At 45.3% G+C, this 26,297-nt stretch overlaps 1 protein-coding gene across 1 annotated transcript; it reads right to left on the reverse strand.

Annotated features, from left to right (window-relative positions):
• Positions 1-18,502: 18,502 nt before the first annotated feature.
• Positions 18,503-19,405, reverse strand: LOC104282654 (G-protein coupled receptor 55-like). Its single transcript, XM_009880768.1, has one exon. It carries the CDS (start codon positions 19,403-19,405, stop codon positions 18,503-18,505), a length of 903 nt encoding a protein of 300 aa, XP_009879070.1.
• Positions 19,406-26,297: the final 6,892 nt, after the last annotated feature.

The following is a 26,297-nucleotide window of genomic DNA, read 5'->3' on the forward strand; positions in this document are numbered from 1 at the left end:
AGGACGGGAATGTCTTTTGGGAGCAGGTTTGGGGTAGAAGGGATGGCTGAGAAATAGGAGTGCTGGAAATAGGTGCTCTTTTCCTGGCTGAATGGTTTCAGGCTGGTATAGCGCTTTGAGACTGCATTGGCACCTGGACAGAAGGTGTATATACAAGAAAAGGGTTACCATTTTGATGCTGATGTAATGACCAGAAATACATAACCAGATGTGCTTAGGAAAAGAATAGTTGTGAGGCTGCAGAGAGGATGATTGAGAAAGCTCAGCAGAGGGAGGGTTTCTGCCCAAACCATGCTGTGGTGGTCCCAGCTTGCTGTCTGCTGTCCCCCTGAAGACCGGATTTTCAAACACTGAAAGCAACCACTATGTGTTGTTTTTATGACTGGCCTCCCGGACTCGCCCCTCACCACGTCTCCTCCTGAACGCAGCATGGCTCAGCGTGACCCACTGAGCAATGCAGGGTATCCCGATGGGTGCTCAGGGTGGGCAGGAGGGCCAGGGCAAGGGGCAGTGAGGCGGGCTGGGAATGGCACAGCATGTCCTTGCTCCCCAGCCACAAAGCGGAGGATGAAGTGCAGGGCTGTGTAGCCTTTTCTCTAACACGCAGTTGCATCTGCTGTGGTTCCTGGGCAGATCTGCTGTCACTTTGCCCAACTAAATAAAGAGGTGGATCTTTGATGCAAGGTGCCAAAGCTCCACTGATGTCCTATCTACCAGCCGTGGCTGCAGGTAGAGCCAGGTGGTTTACTCCAGCCCCGTGTCTGTCCTGGTCCTGGCCAGCTCTGCTTGCCTGGAAAGATGAGTTATGTTCACACAGGTCCTTCTTCCCGAGTTGTCGAGATCCCATCTGTGTGGGGATGGGGTGCCATGCCTCTGTACAAAGTGGTGTCAGCAGCAGAACTGGTAGTTACCAGCAAGTGCAGAAGCAGAATTTTTAATTATTTTTATTTTAACAGAGTGTGTATTCTTGTATGACTCCTCTGATGAAAGCTCTTTTGATAGTAATTACTGTAGTCCAGCCATGTATCACGTTATCTGCAGGCACCACTGTTGTACAGATATTGATACCAGGCTAGATTCAGCTGATCAATATACTGCCCAGAAATTGTGTGAACAAAACTGCATTTCTATTGATCATCAGACAGAATTGCAGAGTAATTAAATATTCTTCCCTTTGTTCCATAAATAAAGTTAAAACTAATTAGGTTCTTGAAATGCAGGCAGTTTTTGGCTTGAAAGAATGGGGTGAGTTTCAACTTGGCACATTCTTGTTAATTGGTTTCCAGCAAATCTGGACTTGTTCACCATCTGTTGAAATGAGCTTGTTGTTTCAGAAGACGAAGGATAAAGTAAATGTGAGTACAATCATTAACTCAGCAGAACCAAAAAAAAGTTAATATATTTTAGAATAAGACTTTTATACTGTGAGTTAATTATGTAAAAACAAAACAGGATCTCAAGATGGTCATGTAATGCAGTAAGAATTAGTATGTCCTTAGAGGCTGAGAATTTATTTTTTTGTATAAACATAGTCAATTATAAACATTAAGTTTTAACAGGTAGAGGAGGACACTTTGGTTTCATTCTGCTTTAAGCTTGATGTAAAATGAAGAATTATGTGTACTTCATACAGGTTGGTAAGGAAAGTTTCCTGCTGCCAGAGGGGAAGCATTCCTTTTCTAGCATTGAGTTCTTCCAGCGCTAACTTGCTACTAGCCCTTACTTCTCATTGCGGAGTGGATGACAAGAAGGGTCAGAGAATTGGTTCGCTTAATGGAAGTACCGCATACTGGTAAATTTAAGCCCCGTGTTTCTTTTCATTTCTAGGAACCTAAGCCTGCACTCAGGTGAGCATACAGACCTTTTTCCCCTTCCTTCTAATTCTGCATGAATTAACTGGTCATTGAATATGCTAACTGTGCAATCCCGCAGCTGTAAGCACAAACCTTGGTTCTTTAGGGTGAACTAACTTGGTCTCTGTTTCATAGGATGAGAATGCAGTTGTCTAGAAAGAAAACATACGATGCTTTGTATATTTTGTCTGGTAGGACTCTTACTTCTTAGGAAAAATCCATGGGATAATAAAATCTTTTACCTCTGATATGTAAAGCGTGTGTTTGTTCGGAATGAAAAGCACGTGCCCTCCACCAAGCTGTTGCTTGTGAGAGGCAGCAGCCAGGTCGTCCTGGGGGGACCGGCCTGGTGGCATCTTGGAGCTGGGCGGTGGGAGGATGCTGGGGTGTGGAGGCTCTCCCCCACAGTGATGGGAGAGCTGCATGGGGACGTGGCTGAGCCCCCCGGTGTTGGAGCCTGCCTGTGCCTGCAGGCTCTGAGAGGCTTTTCCCCTGTCCCTGTGCTTCCCTGAGACACCCAAGCACAGCCCATGGTGGGGAAGTCACTGCCAAACAGTGGTCTGTGAAGCAGCAAGGTACCTCTGCTGCTTGGGTGGCTTGTGTGGGTGTCTGATCTTCATGCTCAGCCTTGCTTCTCCAGCTGCCTAACTTCTACATGGAAATTTGTCTGTTTGTGTGTGGCCTAAGCCTGCTGTTGCCTCTGTTCGGCTCTGCAGGACAGGCTTTCGGAGGGCTGCCCTCCTCTCCTCGCTGCACACAGTGACGTGGGTCTGTTCGTGTTCTTCCGAGCTTTCTCTCCCCCTCTTTCATTCTTCTGGTAGGGAAGTGTCAGAAAATTGTTCCTGAACTTGACCGTTCCTCTTTCCAAAATTAGTCAATCGGTGAGGAAGTTCATGTTTCACTTGTTACACTTATTTTTACTGCGTTTTGCATTTACCTCATCAGTATCTGGATGCTTTTTCCTCTCTTCTGTTATTCTGCAGAAGAGGTCTGCATCTTGCAGTAATTCTGTTTGCCAAAGCCTCTTCCCCTGCGCTGGCCCAGCCAGCTCTGCCTGATGGCTCTCTCCTTCCATCAGCACTGGGCTGAGGAAGCAACTCCGCATCACCCTTGAGTCCTTTAGACATTTCCACCTTTTGAAGACTGGTGCGTTTCAGTAAATCTAGTTACCTTTAAACATAGCCACCTCGAGACGTGTCCAGTGTGAAGAAAAACAGGTTGTATTGTGAAATTTTGCATTTTCTTTTGAACATTCACTCTTCGCTCAGTTTTTCATTTCTTGAGGTTGTTAGGAGACTTCAAATAAGTCAGTTCTACTTCCTAATCTTGCTCATGCTCTCTGGCAGAAGGCTGCTTGATTTGACTGAACAGTGGCACATATAAAAGCTTGGCAATAGAGCCTGCTTTAGGAGGATGGTGTGGCAGAGATGCAGTTGAAACCCCAAGATATGGGTCACTGTGATAGCAGCTAGCACCTAGTATAATTTACCTTTTATTTTTAGTACTTGCGTATTGCAGTACGGCTCAGGGGTTGTTATGTAGCTTTGCCAGACAGTGCTAAGTAAGTCAAAGTTTTGGTTTAACTGTAGGAGCATCCGCTTCCAGATCGATTTTTTTTTTTTTTAAAAAAAAAAAAAAAAAGAAAAAAAAGACTGGAAACCTATTAAATTAGCAGTTGAGGGGAGGGACCTCAGTGTCTTCTAAAATGTAAATGAGCTCTTGATTTGTTACAAGTCTTCTACAGCTACATTCACAGTTCAGTCCCATGCCATGAAATGCAGTCCAATAGGATTTCTGCAGACTTGGGATGAGGAATGTTTTGGCTGCGATGTACTACATAGGCTCCAGCAAGGAGGTTGAAGAGCCTGTTTTCTCACCAGCATGATGAGGATCCCATTTTTGGTGGGGGGGAATGGCTGCATCTTGTTGATGTATCACATGTGCTTCTGGGCAGGTGATGGGAGGGCTGCTAGGCCCTTTGGGAAGGGGCAACCAAGCATGGGCAGTGGGCATATTTGTCCATTCTCAGCCTGCTGATGCCACGAGGCACGGGAAGCTGTGTGCTCACAGGCATCCCACGCAGCACCTCTGCCGGGGGTTGGCTGCCCACTGCCAGCATGGATGTGGGGTGGCTGGTCCACAGGGTGTCCTAGGTGTCTGAAGGACCCTGCTGCCCACGCTGGCTTGGTACAGGCAGCAGGAAGCTGCTGTCTGCAAATCACCTTTTGGTTTGGGGGATGAAGAGGGATTGTTCGGCCACTTTTATGCTGTGAAGAATGAAAATACCTGTCAAGTGTTACCCTGTGAAATGGCTCCCTGATACACATATCTGAAAATTGAGCAGTCCCCATTTTATTATGGTTTAGAAGACTTTCAGTTGTCCATACTGGGAGTTAGCTACAGCCCATTTAGCTCAACATGAACGGCTGTCTGATATATTATGTTGATGCCAAGCTAATGAAAGCCGGTTCTCCCCCTTATACGTACTTTCATATGTGCCTTAGGATGTACAAGTTGTTCCTGAACCTTTTGCTGCCATCCTTCTCATTTCCACCTAGGACATTATAAAAGTAAGTATTGTGGATGCTGCCACAGCTTCCCAGAGAAAAAAAAAGCTATATAATCTACCAAAAATAGCTTCTCAAGATTATGTCCCAGGTCTCAGGAAAATGCCAGTTTGTCATCATTTTGGTAAGTATAATTCTTGATGGTGTCATTTGTGTCCCCATGAAATCAATGAGGTGCTGCAAGTTCATTGGAGGGAATGTTTTCTGTATTAAATTAACAGAAATCAGAGTTTGAGGGGAGAGTTGCTGACAAATATCGGTTGAGCTTTAGTGAATATTTTCAGCTGAAAAAAAAAAAAAAGCATAAAAAGGTAGGTGGAAGCACCTAAACTTCCTGATGTTAAGCTGAAGCATTTGTTCTAATATTTTAGTAATTAAGTTATTGTATCTTGTTTTGAAACAATTTTTATCTAAAAATGCTGAATTAAAATGGTGAAGTAACATGGGAATAAAACAAGCCCTGTTAATTTTGTGAAAAAGAAAAAAAAGCAAAACCAAACAAACAAACCCCAAAAAACAAACCAACCATTTATGCTGACCAAAATGTTAATGAAATATTGCTATGTTTTTTGTGTTGGAAAATCCTAAGATAACCTAATTTTGGTCCGATCTGATTTTTTTTTTTTTTTTTTTAAATTTGCTTCATACCGCAACAGGAAAAGTCCTTTATTTTGTATCCAGTATCCAGCCTTACTGCCAGCAGGGTCCAATGCGACTGAAAAGGGAACTGAAGCTTGGAGTCACATATAGACCATCCAACTTGTCATACTAAAGTATGAAGCCTTTGCTTCCCAGAGATGAAGGACATGTCTAGAGGATGATTTTGAGTGTTTGGTTTAGGAGTTTCTGCATACCTTTGTCTCCTAAGTTAGACAATGTGAACACCCTTGTGTGTCAGATATTTTTAGTGATCGGTATTTTTTAAAACAAGACTGACTTTAGGATGGGACAATACTGGCCGTTGCTTTTCCTGGCTGCTGTGTACGTGGCCCCTTGTATGTAGGACATTTCTGCTTCTCTGCGTGAGGACTAGACCTGTTTGCTCTGAAATGATGTTGGTTCTGACTTGCTGTGTCTGCGGGTAAGGAGGTAAGCGCTGAGCAGAAATACCAGTTGGGTGTCTCTGTGTTCTCGCTTGTGGCTGCTGCTTTCACAGTCTCTGTTTTATTAAAGGAAAATCTCTTGATTTCGGTTGGAGCCTCCTCCACAGCAGCTTCAGCCGATCACTAAGTGACCTTCCCCATCACCGCAGTCTCCTTTCATATAGTCCCTTTACCATGGGCTCCACTCAGCACGTAGATGGATCTTGTGGGGCAGAGCTCTCCCCAGCAAGGTGGCATGGGGCAGTGCCCCATCACGGGGGACAGTCCCCAAGTGGCGTCTCCGGTCAAAACACCTGCAGACAGGAGCGGTGAAGCACAGCCCAGAGCCTCAGCCCCCCCATCACTGGGCTGTGACTAATGGCCTACTGGAGACAACGGGAGGATACAGCAGAGACGACAGAACACGCAAGGCAGCCTTGCAAGTGGGACTGATTATATATGTTTACACACCTCTTCTGTAGGCAGGTCACGTCAGAGGACGGGCTGGAGCTGAGTGCGTTAGGCAGGCAGGAAGAGCACATGGTGCAGGGACTGCTTCACAATTCCCAGCGCTTAACTCTGTCACTCTTGCTGAAATCTTAAAAGAAATGGGTGAGTTGAAGAATAAACAATCAGCTGTTTCCTTAAGTTTGCTGAGAATATTTGCTCTGGGAATATTATTATTCATAGTGAATGTGGAATGTGTTTGTGCCAGCTCTAATTAACTGTTCTCGCTCCCACAAAGATGTTCTCCAGTGGAAGCCAGTATGTTATTCTATTCATTTGGATTAATTAATGTGAAAAGGCCAAGTATGTAATTTCATACTTGAACTTTTAGATCTGTATTTGAATTTAATTGAAATCATGTTATGCAATGATTGAAATATTCTTATGGTCTGACCAGGGAAAGAAGTTTCAAGAAAGAAGACAACTTAATGTTGAAGAAAAGCTCTCAAAATTTGTCATCTTTTAAAGAGCTTTCTCTAGGATGTCACTCTGTTCCCCCATTTGTTATTCATGGAGCAACTTGTTCTCAGTGAAGTAACAGTAAAGGCTTTGGATCAGGCCCCAACTCATTTCTCACTCTTTTCAGATGGTGATTTTGTGGTGCTAGAGCACTAGTCAATCCTTATGAGCCCTTCTCCAGAAATTGTTGCGTGTTAAAACTCAAAGAAGCAGCTATAAGCTTACTTGCTTTGGCACTGTGGATACATGGGGCTGCCTTCTGAAAATGCCTGTGTCAGCAGCATAGTCAGAGTGGTGCCCTCTGCAAAGTCTGCAGAGGTTTTGGGGGGTGCAGCCTGCCTGCTGGCCCCCAAGGTACCTTCTCCTGCTGGCGTGGCTGGGTCCGACGGTACTGAGGAGGCCTGGGAAGCGCCTGTGGGCGAGCGAGCAGTGACTTTGCCATGCACATCATTAAGAAAGTTGGCAAGCTGGATTTGAGAAATGAAAGAAAATCACAGCTCATTGTTTTTGAATGTATAGTGGCCTTTGTGGTAATTAAACGCAGCACCATGGTAATGGTCTCTGTGGGGGAGTATTGGAAAATAGACTGATGGAGTTGCCCTTTAGAGAAAGGTTTGGACCTGACACAGCTGTGGTTTTGGTTTTGACTGCTGAAAGTAGCAACTGATGGCAGCATTTTGTATTATTTAGCTGAGTTCAGCTTGGTCTCAAAATGGACTTGTCGTTTTGTAGGCCGGATACTTGGGAGCAGTCTAGTAGACTGATGTGTTGTTACACAAGCTAAGAATAAACACTGACAGTCACTACCAAAATGTCCCCCCAAAAATAAAAAAAAGTGCCCAGAGAGGAATAAACCATGCGTGGACCCCTACATATACAAGCTGGCTTTAAAATTAGTTGTGACTGGCTTTGCACAGCCGCCTGCAGCCCTGGCTCCCAGCAGGGGAGGCTGTGTGGGTTGGCAGCCCCACACTGCTGGCTTGCTCATGGCGCAGGTTGTGCAGCTGATTGCTTTTGGCTTTGTGATGATTTTAGCAAGATCTCTGAGTGGGTTGGGGCTGTCAGACTAACTGAGGGGGAAGGGAGTAGGGGGCTCGGTGTAGGGAGCTGGATGCTGGTTCCAGACTTAAAAGTGCTCCCCGTCTTTGGCCTTCCCCAGTGCTACTGAAGACTCCCTGCATTATAAGGAGCTTTTAATATATATTTTAAATGCCCCTCTGGATGTGTCACAGTATGCATGCAGCTTGCTGGGGGGCTCAAGTGCCTTTGTAGGGCACATACCACAAAGGGCTTGCAGCCTTCGAGGCTGCCGGCTGGGGTCTGAGGTGCTAACACAACCTCCTCCTTAAAAACTAACAGCACACCCAGTTATTGAACAATGCTGGGAAAATCCCACGGCACCACACGCAGCACACAGGTTTGCGCACAGGTCCCCGCAGTGTAAATGAGGCAGGAGGTTCACCTGCTCCTCCCTGGGGCAACGAATGAGGCTGGGAACAGCAAACAGGTGATTTCCCACTCCACCGATGGCAGTAACGCTGTTTAAATGTGTTGTGTTTCCTTTTGTGGGCAAGGTCGTTGCGAAACTCTCCTCTAAGTCAGGAGTCTGGGTTGGGGCAAATGCTGTTAGCCCCTGGGACCTGCTTCGATGGCCATAGCGAAATGGCAGCCGTTTTGGGGCAGACTGTTGCGTTTGCCTCTGTCATGCTGGATGGCGAGTGTTGGGAACGAGCACTGAGCCTCATCCAATGCCCCCACGCCTTGGCTGGTTGTGTGCTCCCTCCCTGGCCCGCCAGCCTCAGAGATGGACCTTAAGTAGGTCTTTCTCTTTATCAGGCACTTAGTTGTTATCTTGGGGACAAGGTCCATGTTCGAGGGGTCACAGCTGTCAGTTTCACCCCTGCTTGAGCCCAGGACCTGAGAAGGAAATGAGGGCCAATTAAGTATATTCTTTCTCCTGCCCTATTTTTGCCACTTTTCTCCTTTCGGCTGAAGAGATCCGTGTCCCCTGCACTGCCAGGAGGGGCTCCTCTCTTGGCGGTGGCAGGCTGGGTGGCTGAGAAGTGGAAGAAGAATTGCCTGATAAAAGTGCCTTGAGAAGCACTGCAGTATTTAGAAAGGAGACGTGGAAAGCTGATCCTCATCCACCTCTCCAAGGAAAATGAGATCTACAGAAGTACGGGCAGTCACAATGTGGCTTGGGCCCCTCTTGGGCCCCACAAGGCAGGTTTGCAATAAGCGTTTTGGACCATCTCTCTCTGAGCTTTTTAACAGCTTTAAAAAACAGATTCAATTAAGATGTCATAGATATAAATGCTTTCTCTTCCTCCCCACCCCAGTACTTAAGTGTTAGCCTGTGAAATGCATGAGCAAACAACAAACAAACTCAAACCTGGTTGGCTTTATAACAGCAGGTACCAAACATTGAATCGGCCGGTTGAAATGTTAAGCAGGGAGAGAAAGGCATGTCGATTCTCTAATGAGGTTTGCAAAGGAAATGCACTTTGCTTTCATTCAGTGCTTTTGATGAAGTTGTTTAATTGCACTAAAAGGTAAATATTTGGTATCAATCTCCTTGACAATTTGAATTCATCCAGCGTAGCTGTTTCTGAAGAGCTGCCTCCGCCAGAGCAGCGCTTGGTGCTTGCCCGCAGGGACCTGCTGGATCTGTATGCGTGCAGTTCACTTATTTCCCCAAATTTTTCATTAACAGCAAGTGCTCCACTATTTTTATGCTACGACTGCTGGAAGGGCAGCTCCGTGTGGGGCTGTTTGCAGAAGCTGTAAAATCGATTAATGCCTTCTAATATGCACACCTCTCCGCACGTTCGATTTATTTTCTGTGAAACCTGTGGGCAGCGTAACCTTAGTCTCGTGCTGCTGTAACGGGGCATGGTGGCCGCTGCTTGCATCCACCGGCTTGGCTAAAAAGAGTGAATTTTTCAAGCAAGAAGACTCTCTGTGCCTGACGCCCACCTCTGAGGGCTCAGCAGCTGCCATCATCCTGGCTCTGGTCCCAAGCAGCGTAAGGGGCTGAGGGCTGCTCAGCACCTGTGCCATAGCATTTGGGCTTGGGCTGCTTGCTTAAATTAGCATGTCATTAGCTTGTCAAATGACCCTCCATCATTCAACAAGTTTCCTGGCTGCGACTCGCCTCAGCTGGCTGACAGACATGCTGAGGTGGAGGCTCATGGCGGCAGCGCTGAGGGAGGGCAGGAGCTGCTGGCTCGGAGCTGCTGGCTCGGGCCTGCATGCCCCACACCTCGATCCTCCTCACCTTTGGTTTTATATCCACTTGTGTTAATGTCCTGGCGTTCACCCAAACACGAAGTAAGTGGGGGAAGCTTAAACAAATAGCTGAATGTCAAAACCCACATTGTTTCCTCTCAGAACTGTGGCCCTGTGAGCAGTGTTTTGTCACTGGAGCTGTGAGCGTTTCTGTGCGAATTCTCCCTGGGTACAAGAAACTTTTAAAAGCATTACGGCTTTTATGACTGAAACTATTTCTGAATTTGGCAAATGGCTTTGAAGAGACAAGAGTTAAATCCTTTGCTGTCTGTATTTAAAAGAAGCCCCCAGGCCACTGCGTCTGGACCTCATTCCTTGGTCTCTTGTCAGGGGCCGTGGCAAAAACAGGATCCCCAGCTCATCTTGTGGAGACAAAATCCCAAATGTGGTGGTGTATGGAGGAAAGTATTTGAGGGTGGTTGGCTTTTTTGGGGGTGGTTTGGGGTTTTTTTCTTTTGTTTTTTGGTGTTTTTTTTAAACAAAACAAAGCAGCTGTGGCAGAGGGCAGCGGGAGGAGAAAGGGCTGGCGCTGCAGCCGGCTCTCTGGGTTGGCACCATGAGGGGCAGCAGCTCGTTGTCATTTGTCGTTGCTTTGTCATTTTAAAAAATGCGGTAAAAGAAGTAGCTGGCGTGGTCAGAGTTGAATGCTTGGGTGGCACAGAGCCCTTCCCAACGTGGGTGTTGGAAGTGACTTGCTTTTGCTGTGCTCTGATGTCAATGGTGCAGTTTGCAAGAAAAAAAAAAAAAGAAAAAAAAAAAAAGAGGAAAAAAAGCTGTCTTATGTCACCAGGGCTTAGCACGGAAAAAATTGCAAAAGTGTTGAGAGAAATACGTGTGAAATATGTGATTTATTCAAAGAGCTGTCACTGTATGTGACTTTTCTTGGCATTTTACTTCTGTTGCAGTTTAAGGCTGGAGTTTTCTCTAAGGATGTAGCTGTGCTTTGCACAGGGCCTTAAATGCTCTCTGCCTTCTACTGCAGGCGATGCCAACCACTGCGCCGCCACTTGTAGCTCGCTGTGCCAGCTCAGAGATGCTCCCTCAGCCCTCCGTCGTCTCCCACCATCGGCCTTTGCTGGCACTGGCTCGCCTTGGTTCGAGGGTGCTGTTGCCAAGATCTTCCAAAGGAGCTTTTCACAGCCAGCACCTGCCGAGGAGAGCTGCTGTTGTTTGCCACCACTCTTCTTTTTACTGCATTTTTCTTTTGCTGCTTTTTTTTTTTTTTTTAATTCTTTTTTTCTTAAAGTTTCTTTCTCCTTTAAAAAGTTTGGTAACAGATGTTGAAAATTGTTTGCATCTAAGGGTGTGAATGGGAACTAAGTGACAAAAAGAAAGTTAGAGCAAATCGGACACTTTCTTTTGGTTGCATCTACCCGCTCCCACCTAGGGATGCAAAAGCGAATCTAAAAACACTCTGAAATTTTGTTTACCGTTAAAAGGAGCAGCTGATGCCTTTTGAAAAACCTTCAGCCCAGGAGGATTCTGCTGCTTTGTCTCTGACTTTTCTTTATTTTCCTTCATTGTTCTTCCTAACAAATGCTATTTGCATGAAAATGGGACCTTTTGTTTCTCAAGAGCTGATCCATCTCTATTACTTATTCCTCATTTGGACATTGACCATTGGAGTCTGAGTCTGTCCAGGGAGTGCAATTAAATCAGAGCCTCCAGACTCTAATCGTTTGGGATCCTGGGCTCATTTCCACAGCAGCTGATTGTGATATAGAAAAGGGTTTCTAACTTCAGGTGGATTAAGTATGCAGCAGAAGTTGAGCGAATGTGGTTGTAATGGAGAAGTGGGGTGCAGTAATACAGAAAATTTAAGTTACGTCATTGAACTACCTTTCTGACAGAGATGCTTCCCCAGTGTCCTCCAGGGGGCAAATGTAGCTGTTAAAGAACTGAAATCTGCACGTGATGCTTCTGGCTGTGCTGGAAACCCCAGTTCTCCCTTGGAGGCTGTGAATCCTGGAGCTGCAGGTGCTGATCTGCTGCCCCTTTGCTCCAGTGGGCTGCCTGCAACATGGCTCTGCTCCATGGCTGGTTTGTCACCTGCCGTAGGCTTGTGGTGCCACTTCTTCATCTCCTTGGATTTGGCAAACTTGCCTAATGGTACTTTGTGATGTATCCATTAATACTCAAAGTATCACAAGACTTTCCTAGGTGTCCTCAAACTGACCAGCAAAGTGCTTCCTTCCTCTCGGCTCCCAGTCAGTATGACCTTCAAGGTTTGTTGCTTTGACATTTTGTATTTATCCAAGAAAATAATAATTTGTACCCTGAACAGTTTTGGCAAAACTTTGGTAAGCAAAGGTGACCTATGTGGTTCTGTTTACATTTGTGTTTAAAGGACATGTAAACATGAGGTGGGAGCTGGGCTGTAAACATAATAATACTAGGAAGAATGTTGAAAATAAGATTCTTGGGTGTATGCAATGGAGTTCTGGAAAAACAAACTCTCCATCTGATGCAAACAAAATGGTTTGCAGTATGGGAGTCTGGCTGCTGTGTTATGCAAGTTAGACAACCCCACAGACTAGAAGTTAGAATGGGTATATTTAGCCACAGGATCAGATTTTTGATTGCCAACAAGTGGGAGAGAGATTTGGCATGTCTTTTAAGATGTTTGTGTATGTGGTCATCCAAGGCAAGTGACACAGGCTAATTTGTGAGACCAATAACCCATGATAGCCTGAAGTTTAATAATGATGTGAACAGTGTGATTATGTCCAGAAATGAAATCTAGGATAACACTCAGTGATACTGATTGATTTCTGCCCCGTTGTTCCAAAACAAGGGAACATACTATTCTTGCCTCTGTATTTTATGTTGCAAAGGTGGGAGGCATTAAAGGTCTCACTATTGCTGCTGAGTGTAGGGTTAAGTTTTGTCTTGCCACTATAGCATGGACTTGGTTACAAATGCAAATGGGTCCAGCCTGTTGCTTTACCTCCCTCCCACTCCTTGTAGCCTAAACGTGATTTTCTGAGGAATCATAAGGCAAGGTGTGTCAGGCTGTGGGTAACATCCCATACTTTCATATGATTTTTGTAGTGAGAGACAGGTAGAGGTGAGAAGGGCCCAGAATAGCCCATCCCCATTCGATTTGGCATTGGAGGCTGGGTGGGATACCCCAGGGCACCTCAAATGGGAGCACACATGCCTTGTCACACAGCTGGGTCCTGCCCCAAGGTCCCAGCAGGTCTCTGCGCAGCTGCAAGCAGGAGTGGCAGCGAGAGCCCGAGCTCAGAGTGAGACGAAGAGCATTTTATAACTCAGGCTTTCTTTTATCTTCTCACTACACATATAAAATGGTCTACATAACTTGATATTAGTAATCAATATGTTTATTTTACCCTGCATGAGAGAAACAAATCAGTCTGCATTTCAAGTTATTTTACCCTGCATGAGGGAAACAAATCTGTCTGCAGGGTTTTTGCAGCCACACTGACCGTGGTCTGTCAAAAGTCCCATTCCTTTAATTTCTGTGACATTTTTGAGCCACTGCACTTCCTGTTAGCATGCATGAAGTCAGGCTGGTCTCTGCTGTCTGCAACTTCTCGTGCTTTCCTAAGCTCCTCTTTAAACTGAATAAAGCTATTTCAAATAGTGGCCTTCATTGTCTCAGATACGATGGCTGGCTGAGTGGGACGAGGTTAGATGCTGGTCTCTGGGAGGTGGCTTTACTTGTAGTCACAAAGTTAATACTTAACGGGGAATGGTCAGGATTGTGTTGCTGTACTCTGAAGTGTAATGTAAACTGGATTTCCTGGGTTTGTAATGCTTTGGATTAACAATTATCTGGCAGGGTTTATAACTCTAAACTGCTGATACTTGCTCTCAAGTGTAATCCCAGTTTAATGCCTTTTTTGTCTTGGAATAGAGCGAAGGATTAATAGGAATCTGTGGCATACAGCAGATGTGGGGTTTCACATCCTTTGGTGTCAGCAAATGGCACTGATTCAGCTTTTCTTCCTGGGAAATGTTTCTGGTTCCTCATAGGTTTTTGGTTGTATCAGTATCCCACAGCAACTTTTTTTTTTGTATTAGACAATGTGGTAAATGTCATTCTTATGATGTGACAGTGTATAAGAATCATAATAAGAATAAATAAGATAAAATGAAGAATAAATGGAGCAGTTGTAGGTGGCCTTTGCCTGTCACAGTAGCTAAAGACACTGATTCATTAGTTTGTTGCTATGGTAGAAGTTTCTCAGTGAGCAAGAAACGCAACAGAGGGAAAAGTATCAGCTTTTCTCGATAATTCAGTGCTTCCATAAAGCTGAAGACAGAGGCACATGAAAGGGAAGGATGGATGAAGACAGGGCTGAGTAAGGCAAGCCGGAGCACTTGACTGAGTTGTAGCGTTGCACTGGCCATTTGCAAATCTAGGAGCAAGCTGCACAGGTTGAATTTGAGAGTCAGAGTATCCTCACACCAAAAATGGACACATCGAGGACTCTGCGTGTCTTTTGTCACACCACGGTCAGCAATGGGAATGCTCTGTCACTGTATTGTGTCACTTGGGACATTTTTGCTTCTTTATGAGACTTCCATCTCATAGCACCAGTAAATGCAGCAGATGAAAAGAGCACACAAACAGCTTTGCTGTGTGGGGAAATGACTAAGTGACCTGGGGTGCGATTTCTGCATGTGCCTATCTGTAGTACTCCACTTTCACAGCAAAATGAACTATTTCACACTTCTTGACTGAAAGTTTTCTCAGAGGGCTTCTCCCTAGCATCTAGAGTGCTACAAATTCTTCTTCAGCTCATGGTGCTGTCTTTCTACTGAGAAAACAAAGGACAATTTTGACCCTCTCTAGTGGCAATAGAAATGTTAAAACCACTTGTAGAGTAGCGTATGCTTATGAAAATTTCTATAAAAGCCTCTGCATTTCTCTTGGGACTTGCTTTGCTGAGTTTTTTTCTCATTATCACTGACCAAAGACGTGGCATTGCTCATGGTAAATATTTTGTTCCATTCATTGTATGTGGACATCTTTCATAAAATGTAAAAGGCAATAGTGAAATCTGTAGGGGATACTGCGTGCCTGGTACCTGTTCTGATTCTTTATTTTTGGGAGATGAGATCTTTGATTGGCATTTCTGTGGTTATATGCAAATACCTTCAGTGATGTTTTCTTTTAAACCTTTTTCCTTCCCAATCCAAACAGATCCTTCCTGAGCCTGAAACACAAGATAATGACTGTAGTAGAAAAAAAAGAAATTTGGAAAGCAGATGTGCAGAGTTATTATATACCTAAGTTTGAGCTTCACCGCTTTCCCAGGTGAGTGAGTCTGTAGGAAATAGGACATTTAGGTAGTTTAAGTGTGAAATATCAAAGCTGCTGGAACACACACCTAGTCTTTTTGTGAAACCTGCAAATAAGTGAGTAGGAAAGTTACTTATGTGAATACGATACGTGCATGAATGTCTGCAAGACAGATTTCTCGGCAAGAAACCTGGCAGCCTCAGGGTGCATTTTGTGAAAGGCCTCTCAAATGAATTGGGTTTGTTGGCCCAAAGGGTGAAGTTCCCTGGTAGAGCAGCTTCACCACCTCCCATGACCCGCTATGCTTTCAGTGCTGGTTTAAACCTTTTCTCTTTCACTATCCAAATGCAAAAACAAGTGCAAGTCAAAAAAGTGCTCCATAACAGCTCTCTAGCCCACATTCTCCTTCAGAATAAACTAACCATTTTTAGCTAAGAACTGTATGTGTTGGGAATGAGTCCTCAGTCCCTAGGGGTGAATAATTTCAAAACAAATCCTGGGTTTTGCTTTCTTTTCCTTCTCAGGAGGAATTATTACCTGTATTCTGGGAAGTCTGTGATGGCTTTAGGTTGCAAATTTTCAGATTTTTTTTCCCTTTTATTTCTTAGCACTCTATGTTGTTAATATTCTCTTGGTGTGAACAGAAATCAGTGTAGTCTTACTAGATACCCAGTGTCATGATTTGGATATAAAGCCCTACAAATGAAGAAACTGTTACAGCTACCCACCTGAGCAAAGAGAGTAGATCGGACCACACCAGATTTGACCTGGAAAGTGAATGTTCAGAGGCCTAGAAGCGATGAGATCCAGCAGAGGACTTCTGAGTAGAAAATGTTGCTTTTGCAAAGTTATCATTTCCCCCAGAAACCTAGAATGCAAGTTGTTACCCTGCCCTGGTAATTAGTGCTCTCTTAGAGCTGGCAGAGGCACTGTGAGCCATGTGTAGAGGCAGGGAGCTCAGGCAGTGGTTGGCTTTACCCTGTCCGTGGGGAGGTAGTAGCTTTTCCACATCTCAGCCTGTCTGTTTCTAGAAAAAAATCAGTGGCCAGTAATGTTGGAGAAACCTAGGGGAAAGGCTTGGGAGAAGAAGAGATGTTTCAAGTGCTTTTAACTTGTCCTTCACACAGTTTTAATGATGCTTAATTCAGTCAACATCCCTGCCTGTTTTAAGCAGTGTGTTATTGCAAAGGGAGGCAGTCAAGCCAAAAATTCCCAAATGTGGTATTCATCTATCTACTGTCTCCCAGCACTCTAAATGAAATTATAGTGCAAGTGACTTTATGGTCTTTGGGACCAAGGACAGCAGGATAACGAACAAATAAGAACAGGCATACCTTAAAATGGGAAAAAAGGCTGAGCAACAGGAAGCATAAAACTACAGGTAAGCTTCTATTCTCAGTTATAGCAGTATAAGCCCAAAGTCATGTCAGCAAAACTAATGGAGCTGCCTTGAGCTACAGAAATGCAACTGAGATCAGCTTCCTCATGTACTTTGGCTTTTTCTGCCTCCTGAGGTACTGACAAAATCCCTGTTCCCTATGTTCAGGCATTATCAGTTAAAGCGGAGGCCTTCTTGGCATGGCCCACTGCTTTGAAATGTAAACTACATCTTCTGCACCAGCACTGTTTTCTTTTATTATTTATTAACTCTGCTTCCAAAAGGAATCTGAAATCTCAGTAGTAAAACCTTTGTGTCTATTGAAGTGCAGTTAGTTATGAGTTATGAACAAGGAGATGATGAGGATTGAGTGCCTGCTGGCAGGGAAGCTAGTCAAGTATTCTGAATTTCCTGAGGGAGTCAATCAAAATGGCAACTGATATGGAGAGGGAATTCTTGCTGGAATATCCTGGTGGGTTTTATTTTCATGCACTTGGACATTGCCAGGACATGGCTAGTGTAAATGCACAGCCCTTGTATCCTCAGAAGCACAGTTCATTGGCTGAACACCAAAAGGACTCTCTGAACACCAGCACACACATACATCTATGTTGGGTCAGTGTTTCCCTCCTCAGCAACTGGACTTCTGTGGTACAATCTCATACAAAGATACGGTAACTTCAAAAAAATTCACTTTTACAAACTAGAGTCTCCGCATGCAAAGTCACTAGCTCACACAGTCTGTGTGTTATCCTTCTCAAAACTGTACAGAGAAAATACACTTCAAAGGCTGGGATTAGTATCTCTGCCTGGAAGGTACACTGCAAGGATCCAGCTCAACACGAATACGAAAACTAATTGCTTTGGTTGTCAACATCCTCGTTGCTCAGGAAAGTGGCAGCTGGCCACCAGGGTAGTGTAAGGGACAGCAATGAGGTCCCCCAGATCTGTGAGCTGCCTCTCTCCAGGCGGGGAGCATGTTGTCATTCAGTTTATCTAGATGTCTGTGAGCACTGATAAGAAGTAGCTGAGTGGCATGTTGGGCTCCTGTTGGTGGATTATTTTTTATTACCTTGTTTGTTTGGGAAGTGGTAATGCTCAGCTTGCTCCGAGGTCAGAAAAGTTGCTTTCCCCCTGGGATCCTGTGTTCCTGGCTACTGCTTTAGGGATCAGGGCTGCTCTTATCCCCCAGTAAGGTGGGGTTTGTTCCTTCAGATTCATGTGTTTGCCACTACGTTGGACTCGGGCTTTTTATTTCATGCTCTTGTTTGGTTTGGCTCTGTTCATGAAACTGGGTTTGTAATCAAGCAGGAAGGAACAGATATGTGAAAAGTCTGTGAGCAGGAGAGGAGCTGGGAAGGAAGCCTGGAACTGGGATAATCAATAAATCTGAGCTATTCAGGGACTTGAGCTAGCGGCAATACTAGTGAGAACTGTGATGTGGTAGGCACAAGAAGTGTTGAACCTTGCACAGCAAGTGAGCCCATGGAGGAATGGCGTGGAAATCTTGCTATACCCATGTTAATTTAAAGCTGCCTTTGGATTTAAAGTTACAATCACTTTATTTTTTAGAGAGCATGTGCAAGTCCAAACCTGAGAGGTGTGCATGTGTGTGAGCACACATGCTCAGGGTGGGGGAAGCAACAGAATTTAGTCTGAAGCTTTTTACCACAAACTCAAAGTCTCTGTTTCTCAGCAGCCCAAGTCTGTAGTGACTGAAGGCCTGTGGAGGTTTGCAAGTGCAATATAGACAGGGAGGCTGAAAGACATTACCACATATAAATGAAAATTTTATTATTTTCTTTTTTCACAATAAAGAGGAATCGCATCCAAAGACATATGCATCACCATTTACAGGAAATATCTCCATTTCTTTTTACCCACGCATGCTAACACAAAGCATTATGGAAGGAAATAAAAAAAGTTAGAAGCAGTCTCCTGGGAATAGACTTAGTTTGTTTTTTTATGAAATATTTTCAGATCTGAATATTTAAAGTAAATTGCTTAGATAAGTAGTTCAGGACCCTGCGCTTTCCATTAAAGCATCGCCACACATCATCCCAAGTAACTAACACGCAGCATGTGGATCAAGGCTTTCATCTAGCTATTTTTTCACTGTTTTGTAATGGGTCTTCCAAGGACTCTTTTAAAACAAAATAGTAACACACGCCATCAAGACAGCAGTTCAGGTTTGCCCAGCAAAGGGTGACCTGAACAATGTTTCGTAGCACTTGCTGAAAACTGAGAGGAATGATGTTATTCTTCACCAGAAAGTACACAAAGTATGCCACGTGGTAAGGCATAAAACAGACCAAAAATGCCACAAGGTTTGCTACCATTATCTTCTCCGCTTTGGTGATGCATGTTTGGGGGTTGTCTGCTTTTCTGTGCTTTCTCAAACACTTGATGGTCTGAACAGTGCAGTAAGTCATGGCTGCCATGCTGCCAAAGAAGATAGTCTCCAAGGCGCTGAGCAGGCCTGCATTTTTCCACGTGCTTTTGGAGAAGTTATGGAAGCAGGATGAGATTTTGTGGCCCTCTCCATGCAGTTGGAAAGTAGAGACTGTCCCAACTGAAGTAACCAGGCAGATGACAGCACAGACCATAGCAGCTTTCTTTGTGGATCGCAGGGTGAGAGCTGTGAAAGGGTGCCGGATAGCGATGTACCGGTCTACACAGATGCAGAGGGAGATGAGGATGCTGCCATACATGTTGACAAAGTAAAGACTCTCCAAGGTGGAGCAAAACACAGATCCCAAGTTCCATTTGTTCTGAAGGTGGTAGGAAATGATTTTAAAAGGAAGAGTAAACAGTAGCAAAGTATCCAGGAAAATAAGGGCTATCATGTAGACCGTAGATTCTGACAGCTTTTTAACCTTAAAAAATAGGAATGACAGAGCCATCACATTGAACAGCAATCCCAGGGTAAACGTGGGGGCGTACACGATGAGCTGGAACAGTTCCACGGTAGCGCTGATATTGGCATGGGTGCCATTCATCTCTCCAGGTATGCTGGAAGAGAAGAAAATGACCTTCACCACAAGGAAGGATGCAGATCATGTTTAAGACCTGGTACAAAGACAAATGAGGTCTTTGTGTGTCCACAGACCTGGAGACGCTTTTTCCTCTTGGGCTGCTGCGTGCTGAATTGTAGCTCCCAGTAATATGGAGCTGCTTAGTGCCAAGGGATCTGGGGGCAAGGCTGTGCCTCAAGGAGGAGCAAGGCTTTCTGGGGTCCAAGCCTCGCTTGCACTGTTACCCCAAACCGTGCTGCCCTATAATTTAGGCTAGGCAGAATATAGAGGCGACCACACCATTCCCTTGGAGTGGTAAGATCTCTTTGCAGAGGCAGAGTCGTGGCCTCTGATTTTAGGGTTACTTGGATTGTGGGGATGGAGGCAATCAGTTGGATCAGGTTTCATGAATCAAGCTATCATAAGAGACTTTGGGGCGCCAGGAGCATGAGGGTCCTCCATATTTACTAATGTGAAGATCCCAAACGGTTGTTGCCGTTCTGCACCTTCTCCCACCACCACTGGGCAAAGAGAGGCTGTTATTACCCCTGGCACTTCTGACAAGCTTGCTAAAAGGAGGCAGGCAGGAAGATTCAAACAGGCTATTTCTAGCAGAGGTTAAGTCTGTAGAAGAAGAATGAGACTTAAGAACCTAACCTTTAGCCTAAACCAGCCAGACTTACCACAGTGGATAAATTTGTATCTGCGAAGACAGGAGTTTCAGAGAACACGCAGCTGGTTTCTCCGCAAAGAGGGGACTAAAAATGTCGAGGCAGGCACCCTCTGAGCAGGGGTCATGAAGTAATTCTCTTCTTTAGAGGAAGGGTGCTGGTTTGATCCTGCCCTCAGACGCTCCTGATAAGGACCAGGAAGGCTCTCATTGTTTTCGGCAATGCAGGTCTCAGCTGGAATCGCTTACAAATGCAAATGCACAGGAATACCTGGTCCTTTCTTCCAGCCGCTTCCGTCACAGCAAATACAACCTGTAAATAAAGCCTTTCAAAGATCTTTGTGTCAGTGCCCAGAAATTACTTTCCTCTACTGTTCTACAATTGTTACTACTTTGAGCTTTCCTACATGAGTTACTGATCTTGATGCTGTTTCATTTCAGATTTGTCAACCGGTTTCAACTGTGCAGTAAAAGTTCCTGTTCTGCAGATCGAGTCACTCCCCCAGTGTTTCAGAGGTAAGCTCTGCCGTGCAGTGGTTTGAGAGAGATTAGGATCCGCAAAAAGGAAATGTATTTCTTACTTAAAAAACTACCAATTATTGTTAGGAAGCAAGAGCAGATTGGCTCTTTGCTCCTTAAAGACACACCGATGCCAGGTAAATAATTTCCATAAGTTACTAGTTCACATTACAGAAGTGAGAAAACCAGCTCCAGAACCCCAGTCTGATGAGGAGAATGAAGTGCTGGCAGGGCTGTGGGTGCAGGAGAGCGTACCTCTGGCAGGGTCATGTGCAGGGATCCATACGCAGTTTTTGTCCTGCTGTAGCAGGTACAGGTTTTATTTGGGTCCCTGCAGTAGGCAGTGCTGCTGGCTGTGTAAAGCACTTCACAGCCTCCTTCCCTGCAGAGCACCGCTGCCTGTAAGGCATTGGGGGACACGGCTCAGTAGGGCAGCAACCCTGTCAGCAGCGCCTGCTTTGCTGCCATCTGTGAGGGACTGATGGAGTTCTGAGGGGAAGTAATGAAATTCCCTTGCCCAAGTGAAAAAGGACAGGAAAGCCTGAGTTTGTCAAGCACTTGGGGATCTGAGTGGCTGGAGGGGAGAAGCACCTCTGGTTAAGCTGCACGTTTTTCACTGCCTGGGACTTAAACTCTCCGGCAGCCATGGGGTTGGAGAGTTTGTTGGGAGCTGGGTTGGGTCCCTGAACCTCTGGATTCAGGTGGCCCATGGCAGGTGAGGGGTTACACTGACAATCTGGGCAGAGATACTGCCTAGTACAAGAGGGTGGTCTAGGCTGGGCAACCCAATATGCTGTGCTCCTGCTGAGTCCCCTTCATTGAGTGAAGCACTGTGAGTCTAATGCTGTGAGGGAACCCCTACTGAGAGCCAAAGGGATGAAAAGTTAATTTAGGAATTACTGGAGAGTAATAAATATTGACAAAGTTCTTTATTTCATTGCCTCTGTAGGAGATTTCATTAGTCTTTTTTGTTTGTTTGTTTGATAGTGTGTCTTGGAAATTCTGGGTCTAGAGAAATAAAATTTCAGCTTCTTACCAAGACTTTTACCTGAGAAAAATCTAGTTATGATAAAAAGGTATTTCAGACTAGAATCTGTTGTCTAGATTTATAAATAAAACCGAAAAAAAGATTTAAAGCATAAATGCAAAGGGTAGCTCTGTTCATTCTTAAAAAAATACGTAGATAAGCTATAAAGAAAACAAGTTATGTAAAATATACTTACATTTTCAGATCTTGTAGCAAGAAGAAAGCTTTTAAGACAAGGTTTCACTACAATGAAATATTCTCTCTTGTAATCTTACCTTTGGGCTGTCTGTAGCTCTGGTTGTTGACTTTTTCTCTTTCTCAGCTTGTAGAATTCTTGAGACTTTTGTTTAGTTTTAAGGCAGTGGAGTGAGCTGCATGCAAAGTAACTGCTGGTCAGGATGTCAGAAAGCACAAAATGCTGCTGCTTCTTGTTTCATCACATATTGCCATTACAACATCAGTCTCCCCACGCTGTGTCTGCATACGTGCGCTATGTACATAGTATGTCACACAGAGCTCATTTAAAGATGTAAATAGATGGCTTTGTGGGGCTAGTGTCTCTGAGTCACCCATTCAAAACAGTCTCCAGTGAAAGAGAAGGAAATTCTGGCCCTACAGGTTGTTTTTTATTTGTTTGGGGGGTTTTTTGGTTTTGGGCCTTTTTTGTGTTTTTTGTTTGTTTGTTTTGTTTTGTTTTTCCTACAACACATGATTTTATTCACTGCATGTAACATCCGTGCGTAGTGTTAGCTGTCAAAATGTGCTTTAAGCTAAATACTGAGTTATCCCTGTCATTCTTTCCCTTACTTTTCATGATACCAAAAAGGAGAAAAAGGTCAGTGATTTTCAGTGGTGATCTGAAATGTTCACTTCAAGTTAGTATTTTAAAAAAAGGCAAGGGTTACTTTTAAATCTGTTTATACTCCTAGGCAATAGAGAATGTACCGATGGAAAGTGTCAGGGGGCAAGGGGAAAAAAAGGCTTTTTTTCCCCATTGTATATGTGTTTGCAATCTTCTTAACAAAGGGGGTGTTGTGGTTTAGGCCAAATTGGCTACTGGGGACCTGGGGGATCCCAGATGGGACCGACAGATGCTCTCCTCTACCCCTCTTCAGAGAGAGGCGCAGAGGAGGAAAAAGAGACTTACGAGTTTAGAAGGAACTAAACTACTTTAATGAAATATTAATAATAAAATTAAAAAAAAAAAAGAAATAATGAAATATATACAAAACCATATCAAGCTCCCGAGATGACAATCACAACACCGGCTGGCACTGGGGCAGTCCCAGGCTGGACTCAGTGATGGATGGGAACTCGATTCCGGATCTGCATTCAGGATTGGGATCGCAGGCAGACGAACAGAGTCCTCCTCAGATGTCGACCATCGCAGGAAGAGCTTCCTCCTTGCAGGTGGGACCCCACTATGCTTTTCCGCTTCCGACCCTCCAACGGGGCAAATAACAAAGTTGGCTGACCTTGGGGGTTATAGCAATAAGTATAAGCAAGAGCCTCTCTGCATGCCATGCCTGGGCATCAGCTATAAACACAGGTCCTATCACTCTCTCAGAGTGATAAGTGTCTGCACAATATGCTGTTAATTTTAGTTGTTAGAGAGGCCCAGCTAAGAAATGAAGTTACTGACCAAAATTGGTTCTGTTTTACCTCAAACCAGGACAGGGGGAAAGAAAGACCAGAGGAATAGTTTTGCTTGGTCTTCTGCACACCCTTTAAATATGAAAACTGAGGATTATATTGGCTGAATTCAAACTTGGGCGTCTGTGAGAGAGATGGGGGATAGGAGATGAGAGAAGAAACAGTACTTTGGGTTTCCCCATGGTATTTTAGTTGAAATGACTCTACTTAAGAAAAAAAAAAAAAGAAACACCACCAAGGGGAAAGAACATGATAGAAGGTCTGAGTGAACAGTACCTCATCGCATTCCTCAGCTAGGTTTCACTTCTGTGTGGTGGTCCTGTGACCATGACTGCGCTTTGGATATTAACAATAACCCCGCACAACACAGGCAGCCACCATTAGCACAAAGAGGCATTTGGGGCCTGAGCCAGCCTGGGTGGTGGGAAGCAAGGCTGCCATGAGCACGGGACCTGAGCCCAGTTGCCAGAGTGCTCTCTGCGCTTCTGTCCTGGTCCAGGGTTCGCACAGGCTAGTTCTGATACTGCCACCAATGCTCGGAATGGATGCTCTCTCTTCCCCATTCAAGGTTGTCCCCTCACACACTTGGAGCTTTCTCTTCTCTCACATTTTCTCTTTGATACTCATATTCTCATGCCACCTAAGCACTGTCCACCTTGCCAGAGTCTGCCCAGAGGTGTGCCTCCCTGGGTGTGCTTGCTGCAAAACCCTATGTGGCTACACTCCTGGAGAAGAATGGTTTGGAAAGGGGAGGAAGAGGAAGCAGCAATGCCAGGGTTGGCACGTCATAGTTCAGCCAACGCCAGTGGTTGGTCTGCTTTTTTTTCCCAGCAAACATCCTCATGAGTTTTTAGGGAGGAATGTGAGGAGAAATGACCAGGAAGGTGTGCAGGGGGTACAACTGCATTTGGGACATGGTGTGAAGACTCCTCTTCCTTCAAAGTCGAAATGGTGAAAAAGGATGCTGCTGAGGGCTGATGGTGAGGGGAAAATGAAACCAAGTGAGCAGCGTAATGGAAAGGCTGGGATAGTCCATGAAGGGCTCTCAGACTGTTGATTAATAGCTTAACTTGTGATGCAGGGGTGAGAAAGCTGTGGGCAGCCGAGGTACCTTTCTTTTCTCACTGCAGGCCCTACTCTGTGCTAATGGGACATGACTCTTCACCAAGCCCTCAAGACCAAGTGTGCTGTCCCTTTTCTTGCAGACCAGGGGGAAGGCAGCTACACCCTGCAAACTCTGCCCTGTCCTTGGTGCCTCTGTGCGGTCACCAATGCCACCACTGTGAGAAGCACCTGCTGTTTTGTGCAATTTCAGATGCTGAATGCATCATCTTGTTCCTTTTTGCTGACAAAGGAGCTGTTTCATGTGCTTTTTTTTGCTAGTATTGAGGACTTTGCCATATTGCCACTGCTACACAGACCTCCTATTCAGGCCATGCATGCATCCCTGGGTGGTAACCAGAGAAGCTTTGCTCATTCCCTGTGCTTGCCCTTGGGGCCAACCTTCCTCTTTGCAGTGCTGGGCGGTGGCAGCCATCCCAACGTAGTGCCGGGCCGTTGCTGTGCCCTGACACCGGACTGCACCACAGGCAGAAGTACCGTGGTCCTGGCTTTTCAGTGTGAGGCTGGTGCTGCTGACATCCTTCCAGTTTAGGAGCTAAATCACTAACCATTGCACTATACAGGGTTGTGCAGCAGACACATAGTGTTAATTTCGTGTTCTAAACCAGAGTCTAACCAGTAAGAAAAATATTTTCTCTGCTTGAGAAGAGAGAGCATCCCCTGCTGTCATCCCCTTGTTTTCTTCCTTGATTTCCCACAGATGTCCTTCAAGTCTTCTCCACTTTTCAACTTCATTCACCTCCCTGCTGCCCCCCAAGCCCCTGGATTTTCTCTTGTTTAAAGGGCTGCTCTAGCTCTGGGCTGGGGAGGAGGCTTTGGAAGCCAGCCAGAAGGAAACAGCAGGAGTTTGGGCTACAGAGGCCACAAAAGAGCAATGTGTGGAGCCTTGTGATGGTTCTGGAGAAGCTTTAATTGCTAAAGTGTGTTTGGTTGGGGTTGCCATGGGGGACTGAGAGCAAGTTTGAGCTCCTTGGTCCTGCTACGAGGCCTCACTGGGTGGCACCCAGGAACACCAACCTCTCCCTGCATCCCACCTGGGACATGGGCCAGGAGCTTGCTCCTGTCCACCATGGGCCATGTACTCACTTTGAACCATTGCAGCATCCCACCAGGGCTGGCTGCAGCCTCTGGGTGAGCCAGAACTGGCATGAAATGTCCTATCACCGAAATCCAGTGGCTCTGCAGAGCCGTTTGTTATTGAGTTGCTCCATCTGGTGGCTTCAGATGAAATGAGAAACTCGGCTTCAGCCCTGTGATGTCTCTGTTGCTATCTGTGGTTGATCACCAGGAGAAAAAGATACCTGTATCTTAGCTTATCCCACAACTTGACTCCACCAGCTGAGCACTAGACTCCTTGTCTTCACCAGCTTCTGTGTTTGCTCCACTGTCCGCACTGTGGGCAGCCCGGGAGTGATGAAAAAGTGGAGAGCCAAAAGCTCAGATGGTGATGGGTGGAGAGGGTCAAAGCACAGAAGCGGCTGAAATGGAACTTTTCTGTAGAGAAAGTGACCATAAGTGCTGCCTGTTGGTTGCTGGTGTGACCGAGAGGCCAAGGCCAGGAAGATGCTGTGCTGGTACAGAGGTCTGACCACAGGCAATGGCCTTGTCACGGGCGTTTATTGTCCTCTGGAAGGACGCTACAGATTGAGGGAGACACCAGCAAACCTTTGCTGTACACCAGGACCAAGAGTGTCCCAGTGAAAAAGGGTCCTTTCAAAGCTGGAGAAGCTAAATCTGCTGCTTGGGAGCGCAGGTGAGCTGATTTCTCTCTTTAAGCCCTGACATGTTTAATTTTGAAGTGATCTAGTATTTGTTGAGAGACATATTTCGGTTTCCACAAAGAAATCAACTGGGGATGCTGCCATGGGGTTCCTGAGGCCAGGTCA

This window comes from Charadrius vociferus, unplaced genomic scaffold, assembly GCF_000708025.1.
Source record: "Charadrius vociferus isolate BGI_N301 unplaced genomic scaffold, ASM70802v2 scaffold643, whole genome shotgun sequence".
Lineage (NCBI taxonomy): Eukaryota > Metazoa > Chordata > Aves > Charadriiformes > Charadriidae > Charadrius > Charadrius vociferus.